The 11,485-nt window shown below is 38.3% G+C and overlaps 1 protein-coding gene across 4 annotated transcripts in view; it reads right to left on the bottom strand.

The window, feature by feature from the left end:
* Positions 1–206: 206 nt before the first annotated feature.
* Positions 207–11,485, bottom strand: part of PHTF1 (putative homeodomain transcription factor 1) — a 70,737-nt gene continuing 59,458 nt past the window's right edge. For all 4 annotated transcript variants that reach the window (XM_061121118.1, XM_061121120.1, XM_061121119.1 and 1 more), the window contains 4 exons: positions 5,790–5,945; positions 4,627–4,722; positions 3,812–3,937; positions 207–3,258 (listed from right to left, as the gene is read on the bottom strand). In XM_061121118.1, coding sequence (XP_060977101.1) covers positions 3,238–3,258; positions 3,812–3,937; positions 4,627–4,722; positions 5,790–5,945 — 399 coding nt within the window. In that variant the 3' untranslated portion in view covers positions 207–3,237. The remainder of the gene's footprint in view (positions 3,259–3,811; positions 3,938–4,626; positions 4,723–5,789; positions 5,946–11,485) is intronic.

Here is an 11,485-nt window from a genome sequence, read left to right as displayed (position 1 = left end):
GAACAGATTATTGAAGTTGAAAGCACAGCAACAGAAACTATCCAAAACTGAAGACAGAAGACTGGGACAATGTATCAGTAAGCTGTAAGACAACTTCAAGCAGCCTGATACATCTGTGAGGTGGAATCTCAGAAGCAGGTGGAAGAATGGGGTGCAGAAACATTTTAATAACACAGCAACCCAGCCTGGTGTTCTGTGATAACCTGGAGGGGTGGGGGGAGGGAAGGGAGTCTCAGGAGGGAAGGGATATACATATATGACTGATTCATGTTGTTATACAGCAGAAACCAACACAAAATTGTAAAGCAATTTTCCACCAATTAAAAAATAAATTAAAAAAAAACTAAAATTTTCCCAAATTTTATGAAAACTATAAATCAAGAGACTCAATAAGTGCAACAAATCCCAAGCGCACACACACACACACAAAAAAACTACAGCAATACACATTATAACAGCACAAATTCAATGAAAAAGATAAAAACCTTAAAAGTAGCCAGAGTTTAAAAAAGAGAGAGATGTTATACACAGAACAACAAAGATGAGAATGACAACAGACTTCTTGTCAGAAGCAATGCAACTCAGGAGGCAGTAAAGGAACAACATTTCTAAAACTGGAATTTTATGCCCAGCAAAAATCTTTCAAACATAAAGATTCGAAAATATTTCTCAACAAGGAAGGCCTATATACCTTGCTAAAAAGATTTCAGATTTTTACCTTCAAAGAAATACTAAGCCATTAGCAGATTCTAAATGATGAGACCTGCATTTCAAAAAACACGCATTAGTTTTTGAGATGAATAGGTGGGTATGGGAAAGAGGAATGCCATGTATATTTAAGAGCAGAAAAGCAGAATCCTGTTCAAAAACAGAAGCTATTAACTTAGATGAGGGTGGTAAAAACAGGGATGGAAAAGAATGGACTGATTAGAAAAACATCTAAAAGATAATTATTCAAAGACTTGGTGACTGGATGTGAGGTATGAGAGAGGCAAGAGTCAAAAACAAAAAAAGGTTCCTAGGACTTCCCTGGTGGTCCAGTGGTTAAGACTCCACCTTCCAATGTACGGGATGTGGTTTTGATCCCTGGTCAGGGAACTAAGATCCCAAATGCCATGGGGCAACTAAGCCCTTGGACTGGAACTACTGAGCCCATGTGCTCTAGAGACCGCATGCCAGAACTAGACAGCCTGCCAGCTGCAACCAGAGAAAACCACACACCGCAAACTAGAGGAAGCTGAAGTAGGGCAATGAAGAGCCTGCACACCACAGTGAAGACCCCGTGCAGATAAAAAAATGATTTTCAAGTTTCTGACATGAGCAAGTACACATACAGAAAAATTTACCCACCTGAAAAATCACTTAAACCAATTATAAACCATCAAAACCATAACTGAAACAACTCACAGGAGTAAACAATTCTAAATACTGCATTTAAGCTAAAGAATTCAATGTGTAAAAAATTCAAATAAAATTAGAAGTGTTTTTGTAGGAGAAAAAAGAAAGTCATCCACTTTCTTCACCTGAAATCTGCACAGAGCCTGCTCAATCCTGGCTTCGAGATGATTGTTCTTGTTCCTTATGACTTCTATAAGTCACCTGTCAAGACACTGAAGTGCCTTTACAGATTAGTTCCTTCCAAAGGTAAATCACTATAAACGGGTTTTACTTTAAAAAAAAAAAAAATTGTAACTCTCACGCAGTATTTAGAATGGCTGCAAACTTTTGGTAATCCACTTCTAGTTCAGTTATCTTGCCCTCTATGTTTCTATCTTCACAGTTAGGAAATCTGTCAGCAAAATATTTTTAAAGGGTTTTAAATAGTAATTACAAATGTTTATTGTGGATTTACCAAGGGCTAAGTATTTTATGCTAAGTACCTTACATGATAACCTCATTTGACCTTAACAACCCTTTTGGGTAGTTATTATCCCCACTACACAGGTAAGGAAATTGAGGTGCAAAAATGTTAAGTAACTTGCCTTGGACTATGAAGCTAATGAGTAGCAGAGCCAAGGATATAAATCCAGAAAGGTCTGAACTCAATCCCTGGACTCGAGAAATTCATCTTTAAACCTCAAAAATCTTCCTGCCATATGAGGATATGTATATATGATACACTGACTTTGCATGTACATACTTCACATGTAATAATAAAGTTTCTTAATTATTCCCATTCAAATACTCACAAAATCTTATCATTAAGATCTGTGGGCTTTCTATTTGCCTCAAGAGATTCTTCAAAGTGGGTAACTTAATGAGCAGGAATTACATGGAGATTATTAGTTTTCATTAACATATGTGTATGTATGTAAGTGTGACAGGGGATGCTGATAAGAGAACCCAAATCATCAATGGCACAGCTTGGCTCAGTATAGACACTGAAGACCTGAGACTGTACTGAGGGTTAAATACATTCATTGAGTTGCACAACAAACTGAACACTTCACTTAGGACTGTGATGGGAAACATGGCTCAAACCATTCAAAATGGAAGACATTGTCTGGTGAACACGGACAGGTGTGAATAGAAAAATGTCTTATGCTGAATTACATGCTATATTATATGCATGACTCTGTTTCACCAAGAACTAAACAGCTATTAGGATTAACTTCAAAATTATAAACTAATTGAAAATTTCTCCATAGTTTCACAGAAAACCACAGTTTAAAGGTTATTTTTTCTTTCAACAACAAAAAAAGCCTAGAAACTGAAATTCTCCAATAAAGTTCTTTTATTCAGGTTCAACCTAAAATAGTTTAAATTTAAACTTGATCTCTCTTTGCCAGAGAAATGAAATATCCAATTCTATAGACTGTAATAGAAAAGTACTGAATTTGCATATTTCCAATAAAGGATTTTGCTTCATGCTTTGGGCATCTACCATAGTTACCCAAAAGACTATTTCCAATAAATATAACTGTCGCAGCATTGAAATGCCCAGAATAAATTTCCTAACTTAAAAAGTTGTCCTTAAGTTACTATAACACAACAGTCTTCAGTCTCCTGACCATTCATACTATTTGAAAACCATGAAAATACAGGTTTTTAGCATGCACGCCCAGTTGGAAAAGGCTCTGTTCCTCTGAAAACACGATTCATTAGATTAGGAGAGCTGAAGGCACCTCTGCGTATGAACAAGCAGGTGGGTGTCTCATGGGTTTGCAGTCATCTCTTTCCTTAATGGGGTAAGCACTGATGCCAGCAAGGGGAGAGAGTCCAGGCACATGACTCAGCTTATGACTTAATTTTCCACAGCTAAGAAAAGAAAATCACCAAAATCAGTTAGTTTTAAGACAAATAGGTGGGGTTGACAGGTACACTTACATGTAAACCAAGAACCATTTACATAAGAAAAAAGTATCAACTCTGGCAATAGCAACCATAAAACATCATAGAGAAAAAAACATTAAAAATTTCCAGGATCAAAACTGATATTCTGCAGCTCATGGTGCTTTCTAGTTTTCCTTCATTCTGCCTCTGTACATTTCCCTAGCTCAGAGGCCACCCCAGCCCATGCTATTAAACTGACATGAGATTCAAACTTGACTTTTTGTTCCATTCAAGAGCACAGACTATTGTGCTTGTATAAAATGAGAAAATCTAAGCTGAAAGTCTATTTCAAATGCTTATTTCTCTACCTGAAGAATTATTTTCATGCCAGCCACTCTCTCCCTCCATCCCACCTTCCCCCACTATCTCCCCCTTTCTCTCTCTCACACACATATATACTGGGAAGGTTAAAGATTATTATAAATACTAGTAAGTTTTAAGACTAAGGCAGATGCTACAGAGTGGTAATCTCACTTACTCTTATGTTAAATCCTAGAAGATCACTTATAACACCTGAGACTGCAGAAAGGATAACTACTCGTGTGATATTGTAGATTAAGGGATTCATTGTCAGTCCATAGAGTCTAAATGGTGTGTCCAGCTCCTAAAAAACATGAAAGAACTGAGATGAAATACATGGTTTCACAATAGCTATCAGTGATTATCAGACTGTTTTTCGAGTTTTGGGTGAGGATGACCTCTTTCCTGATGTTCAATAGCTACCTTCAAAAAATCTGTAATGAGGGGGAGGAGGGGGAGGAATAAACTTGGAATTAACGGATACAGAGTACTGTATGTAAAATGGATAAACAACAAGGACCCTGTATAGCACTGGGAACCATATTCAGCATCTTGCAATAACCTATAATAGAAAAGAATCAGAAAAAGAACATATGTATATATATAACTGAATCACTTTGCTGTACATGTCAAACACTAAAACTATACATCAATTTAAAATAATAATTTAAAAAATTTAAAATAATAATGTAAATAAATAAACACCTGGAATGGGCTCTCACCTAGTCTTCCACTAGCTAAGTTTTTAAAGGTGGATTCAAGCAATATGCAATTTGTGATTTTTTAATGCAATTTTCAAATGTGACAGACAACAGCAATCATTAGAACTTGGGTAATAAATTGGGAAACTTTTCTCATACAGTCATTAACCCCAACTATCAAGTCTGTATCTTGAATCTACACAGCATTTATCTGTTACTAAGGTCCTCTCCAAGAAGTGCAGCATTGATTTAATTAAACGGTAATAAAAATGTATCACAGGGTATTACTTACTTTTAACAACTTGGTGGACAGCTTTAACACATTGTTTACTAGGGTAAGCTGTTCTTTCTTATTCGGCTTTTTTTCCATTTTAAGATATAAATTAATCTAAGGGAAGAAATAGAGATTAGGGCAAATGTCATGTAAAAGATATGTGTGTGTGTGTGTGTGTATATATATATATATATTGCATTCAATATGGCAGATTTGGAAGGCAATATTTTTAGCTAAAATAAAATTTGAAATTCTAGTAGCCATATTTATAGAGCACATATGTCACATGCCCAATCCCCATCCTAATCAGTCACATACAGGGATAAAAAAAAAGGCTATTTAGTGAAGAAAAAATAATGATGAAGCAATTTACCAAAACAATGAAAATTTTATATTAACAAGATGTAAACTCCTTGAGTTCAAAAACTATATCTTATTCATCTTGGTATCCCCTCAAAAATCTAACATCCTTATCAAACATTCATGGAATGGAAGAAGATAGGATAGCTACTTTTAATTTACTAATTCCTTGTTTCTTCCCTTATGGTAAGAATTTTTCACTATAATTCTAAGTTCTGCCCCCCTCAAAAAAAAACCTAATGATATCAGATATTTTAATTTAAAACTTATGGTTAAACATGAAATTAAAAACAAAAAAAAAACAACTCCATACTACTTTATTCAAAAGAAACATTTCTCAATTGTCATATCTACTCACATACTAAAGAGCAAGTATTTTTCAAACACTGAATGTATTCTATGACTGATTTTAAAAAGTCAAAAAGCTTACTAAACATACTTAAATGACAGGTACTCTAAAGAGCTACTACTTGACACAGAACATGAGATTAAAAGCATGCTCCATTACCACCACCAAAAATAATCTTTATACTACGAAGTAGCATGGAGAATCCCCATGGACAGAAGAGCCTGGCAGGCTACAGTCCATGGAGTCGTAAACACGAGTCAGACAACTGAGCAAGGAAGCACAGCACCCAATCCTGGGAGCAGGTGGGGAAGATACTGTCCTCATTTTCTACAGGAGACAACTATATGGTTGGAGTGACTCATAAGGTATAAGGTTACATAGCTAGAACGTGACAGAATCTAGACTCACCCCTGAATCTTCTGCACAAATCTTATTATACCATTTCTAACCACTATCAAGGACCAGTCAATACCTGTTCAGTAAGTAATATTGAGACATTGCTGTATTTCTTATTGGTTTCAGACCCCAATGAGGCTAAGCGCAGTAAGAAAAGTAGTAAAGCTGATTCCCAAATCAAAAACTCCCAATTATAAGCATCATTTAGGAAAGTTTTATGTCCACGCAGTACCTATGAAAAGGACCAGAAAAAAGTTAAGTTTTTCACTTGTATTAATTACTGTAATTACTCCTTTACCGATTTAAAAACATTTACAAGATACCACCATTTTAATACTCAGAGCAGAAGTTTTAATACTCATAAAGTATTATGTATTTCTCTAAGCTTCCCTACATTTTCTTCTTTCCATAAGGAACAGCAAGCATCTGGAAATAACGAAGGAAGAAAACATAAGTGAAATAAGACAAATGCATTTCCAAGCTCTGTGCCCACTCACAATTATATGGTGGCCATTTTTCAAAGTATTAAATTTGCATTTGACTAGCAGAGCCCCCTAAAACCTGCTGTGCATTCCACTTACATGACTAGAAAATCCTGAGGATCAGTTCTTCACCCCACTTCAGGATCTGAATAACAGCAGCAGCCACCAGTTACCAAATGCCTATTATGTGTCAAGTTTTCAGGTAAAAGTTTTTTTTTTTTTTTCCCCCCAAAACAAGGAGGACTGGAGATAACATGACAGAGTAAAAGAAACTTGAGTTCATCTCCTCTCACAAGCACACCAAAATCACAATTAACAGCTGAACAACCATCAATAAAAAAAACTGGAACCTATCAAAAAAGATATTCTACATTCAAAGATATAAAGAAGAAACCACAGTAAGATGATAGAAGGGGCACACTCATGATCATAATTATAATCAAATTCCATACCCCTCTGGTGAGTGACCCACAAATAGGAGAATAATTATATCACAGAAGTTCTCCCAAAAGATTGAGAGCTCTGAGCCCACCCCAGGCTTTCCAGCCTAGGCGTCTGGCATTGCAAGGAGGAATCCGCAGAACATTTGGCTTTGAAGCCCAGTGGGGCTTGATCGCAGGAGCTCCCCAGGACCGGGGAAAACAGAAACTCCACTCATGGAGGGTGCACACAAGAGGGCTGGGAGCAAAAGCAGTGACTTTGTAGGGGAGTGGGCCAGACCTCCCAGCTGCCGCTGGAGGGTCTCCTGAGGAAGTAGGGAGTAGGGTGGCTCTCCCTGGGGTCATAAAAGCTGGCAGCTGACATATCAGGGAGTATTCACAGAGATGTGAACTCTGACTGGAGGTAAACATCTTGCTTGGGATCTTGGCACCAACGCCTGGCCTCACCCAACTGCCTATTACAAGCTCCAGTGTTGAGACACCTCAAGCCAAACAACCAAGAGGGTGGAGCACAGTCCCATTCATCAAAAGATATGCTGCCTAAACACTTCCTGACCCACAGCCACCTGGAGACACGCCCCGTGACACAGCCTGGCCCACCAGAGGGCCAGCAACCACTCTACCCGCCCGTGGGCAGGCACTGGTTCCTCCCACAGGGAGCCTGCACAAGCCTGTAGACCAGTCTCACCCACCAGGGCGGATACCAGAAGCAAGAAAAGCACAATCCCACAGCCTCTGGAACTAACGCTGCAAGCATAGGTCAGAAACCACCCTGAGACCAGGTGGTCCCTGGCCCTTGGGTAACAAGATAGGTGGGAGAATACTGTTGGGACACACGGGACATCCCCCACAGAGGGCCACTTCGCCAAGGTCAAGAAATGTAACTTATCTACTACATACATTAAAAAAACAAAAAAAAAAAACCAGATGACTTCCCTGATGGTCCAGTGGTTGAGAATCCACCTGCCGATACAGGGGACATAGGTTCAATCCCTGGTCTGGAAAGATTCCACATGCCTCAGAATAACTAAGTTCGTGCACCACAACTACTGAAGCTTGTATGCTCTAGAGCCCATGAGCCTCAACTACTGAGCCCACATGTTGCAAGTACTAGGGCCCATGTGCTGAGAGCCTAAGCTCCACAAGAAAAGCCACCGCAATGAGAAACCTACACAGCACAGCTAAAGAGTCCCTCCCACTCTGCAGTTAGAGCAAGCCCATGTGCAGCCATGGGGACAAGCACAGCCAAAAATTTTAAATCTTTAAAATAAAAAAATAAACAGTAAATTGTTGTTTAAAACAAAACAAACAAAAATAAAAATTTAAACAAAATGACACGGCAAAGGAATATATTCCAGATGAAGGCACAAGGTAAAACTCCAGAAGAACGACTAAGTGAACTGGAGACAGGCAATCTACCTGATAAAGAGTTCAAAGTAAAGATCATAAAGATGATCCAAGAACTCAAAAAAAGAATGGATCAAAGAGCAGTAAGCTTTTAGCAAAAAGCTAGAAAATATAAAGAACAACCAAACAGAATTGAAGAATACAATAACTGAAATGAAAAAATACACTAGAGGGAATCAATAGAAGAATAAACGAGGCAGAAGAATGAATCAGTGAGCTGGAAGATAGGATGGTGGAAATCACTGATACAGAACAGGATAAAGACAAAAGAATGAAAAGAAATGAGGACAGTTTTAAGAAACCTCTGGGACAATGTCAAATGCACCAACATTCCCATCACAGGGGTCCCAGAAGGAGATGACGGAGAGAAAAGGACTGAGAAAATATTTGAACGTTTTCCTATCATGGGAAAGGAAACAGTCACCCAAGTGCAGGAAGCGTAGAGAATCCCATACAGGATTACCCAGGGAGGAACACGCTGAACATACAGTCATCAAACTTAGAAAAATTAAAGAAAGAGAAAATATGAATAGCCACAAGGGAAAAGCAACAAATAGCATAAAAGGGAATGTCCATAAGATTATAAGCAGATTTTTCAGGAGAAACTCTGCAGGCCAGAAGGAAGTGGCCTTATAATATAAATATAAATGATGTATTTAAAGTGATAAAAGGGAAAAACCTACAACCAAGACTACCAAGGCAAGGCTCAATATTGTGTTTGATAGAGAAATCAAAAGCTTTACAGACAAGCAAAAGCTAAAAGAAGTCAGCACCACCAAACCAGCTTTAAAACAAATGCTAAAGCAATTTCTCTAAACAAAAAAGGCCACAATTAGAAATAAGAAAATTATGAAATGAAAAGCTCATTAGTAAAGGCTCATCCAGTAAAGGTACAAAACCATCCACACACAAATACAATATTAAAACCAGAAACTGTGTGCGGAGGAGAGTACAAATGCAGGCTATTTAAAATGCATTTGAAATTAAGAGATCAGCAACTTAAAGCAATATTGTATATATATATAGGCTGCTACACCAAAACCTCATGGCAACCACGAACCAAAAATCCTAAATAGAGGTACACACAAAAAAGAAAAAGGAATCCAAAGACAACACTAAAGATTGTCAACATATCACAAGAGAACAAAAGAGGACAGGAGGAAAAAAAAAGATCTACAAAAACACTTTCAAAACAATTTTAAAAATGGCAATAGAACATTTAGTTCAGTTCAGTTCAGTTGCTCAGTCGTGTCCGACTCTTTGTGACCCCATGAATCGCAGCACGCCAGGCCTCCCTGTCCATCACCAACTCCCAGAGTTTACTCAAACCAATGTCCATCAGGTCGGTGATGCCATCCAACCATCTCATCCTCTGTCGTCCCCGTCTCCTCCTGCCCCCAATCCGTCCCAGCATCACATAGATAGTGATAACTGAGAACATAGATAGTGATAATTAAATATAAACAGATTAAATGTACCAATTAAAAAGACTGGTTGAATGGATACAAAAATAAGACCAATATATATGCTGTCTTCAGGAGACCCACTTCAGATCTAGAAACACATTCAGACTGAAAGTGAGAGGATGGAAAAAGGTAATCCATGCAAGTTATGGAAAAGGTCAGTTTTCATTCCAATCCCAAAGAAGGGCAATGCTAAAGACTGTTCAAATTACCGCACAATTGTACTCATCTCACATGCTAGCAAAGTAATGCTCAAAATTCTCCAAGCCAGGCTTCAACAGTATGTTTGAACCATGAACTTAGAGATGTTCAAGTTGGATTTAGAAAAGGCAGAGGAACCAGAGATCAAATTGCCAACGTCTGTTGGATCATCGATAAAGCAAGAGAGTTCCAGAAAAACATCTGCTTCTGCTTTATGGACTACACCAAAGTCTTCAACTGTGTGGATCACAACGAACTGTGGAAAATTCTTAAAGAGATGGGAATACCAGACTACCTTATCTGCCTCCTGAGAAATCTGTATGCAGGTCAAGGAGCAACAGTTAGAACTGGACATGAAACAACAGACTGATTCCAAATCGGGAAAGGAGTATGTCAAGGCTGTATATTGCCACCCTGCTTATTTAACTTATATGCAGAGTACATCATGCAAAACGTCAAGCTGAATGAAGCACAAACTGGAATCAAGATTGCCGAGAGAAATATCAACAACCTCAGACACACAGATGACATCACCTTTATGACAGAAAGTGAAGAACTAAAGAGCCTCTTGATGAAAGTGAAAGAGGAGAGTGAAAAAGTTGGCTTAAAACTCAACATTCAGAAAACTAAGATCATGGCATCCGGTTCCATCACTTCAGGGCATATAGATGGAGAAACAATGGAAATAGTGACAGACTATTTTTGGGGGCTTCAAAATCACTGCAGATGGTGACTGTAGCCATGAAATTAAAAGACGCTCGCTCCTTGGAAGAAAAGCTATGACCAACCTAGTCAGCATATTAAAAAGCAGAGACATTATTTTGCCAATAAAGGTCCATCTAGTCAAAGCTATGGTTTCTCCAGTAGTCATGTATGGATGTGAGAGTTGGACTATAAAGAAAGCTGAGTGCAGAAGAATTGATGCTTTTGAACTGTGGGGTTGGTGAAGACTCTTGAGAGTCCCTTGGACTGCGAGGAGATCAAACCAGTCAATCCTAAAGGAAATAAGTCCTGAATATTCACTGGAAGGACTGATGCTGAAGCTGAAACTCCAATACTTTGGCCACCTGATGAGAAGAACTGACTCACTGGAAGAGACCTTGATGCTGGGAAAGATCGAAGGCAGGAGAAGGGGACAACAGAGGATGAGACGGTTGGATGGCATCACCAACTCGATAGACATGAGTTTGAGCAAGCTCCAAAGGTTGGTGATGGACAGGCAAGGTGGTGTGCTGCAGGTCCATGGTGTGACAAAGCGTCTGACATGACTGAGCAACTGAACTGAACTGATGCAAGTGGAAATCAAAAAGCTGGAGTAGCAATCCTTATGTCAGACAAAATAGACTTTAAAATAAAGACTGTTACAAGAGACAAAGAAAGACACTACATAATGATCAAGGGGTCAATCAAAGAAGGTATAACAATTGTGTATTCATATGTACCCAACACAGGAGTACCTCAATATTTAAGGCAAATGTTAACAGACATTAAAAAAGAGAAACTGACAGTAACACAACAATAATAGGGGATTTTAATGTCCCACTTAAACAGATCATCCAGAAAGAAGATCAGTAAGAAAACATAGTCCTTAAATGACACATTAGACCAGATAGACTTAAATGACATTTCTTTAAACTTTTAGTTTTGTACTGGGGTATAGCCAATTAACAATGCTGTGATGGTTTCAGGTGAACGGTGAATGGATTCAGCCATATATATACATGTATTCACTCTCCCCAAACTGTTTGTCCATCCAGGCTGCCAAATAACATTGAACAC

The sequence above is a fragment of the Dama dama genome, chromosome 20, assembly GCF_033118175.1.
Source record: "Dama dama isolate Ldn47 chromosome 20, ASM3311817v1, whole genome shotgun sequence".
In the NCBI taxonomy this organism is placed as follows: domain Eukaryota; kingdom Metazoa; phylum Chordata; class Mammalia; order Artiodactyla; family Cervidae; genus Dama; species Dama dama.
Note: the sequence above shows the minus strand (reverse complement) of the source record. Positions and strands in the feature narration are given on the sequence as shown.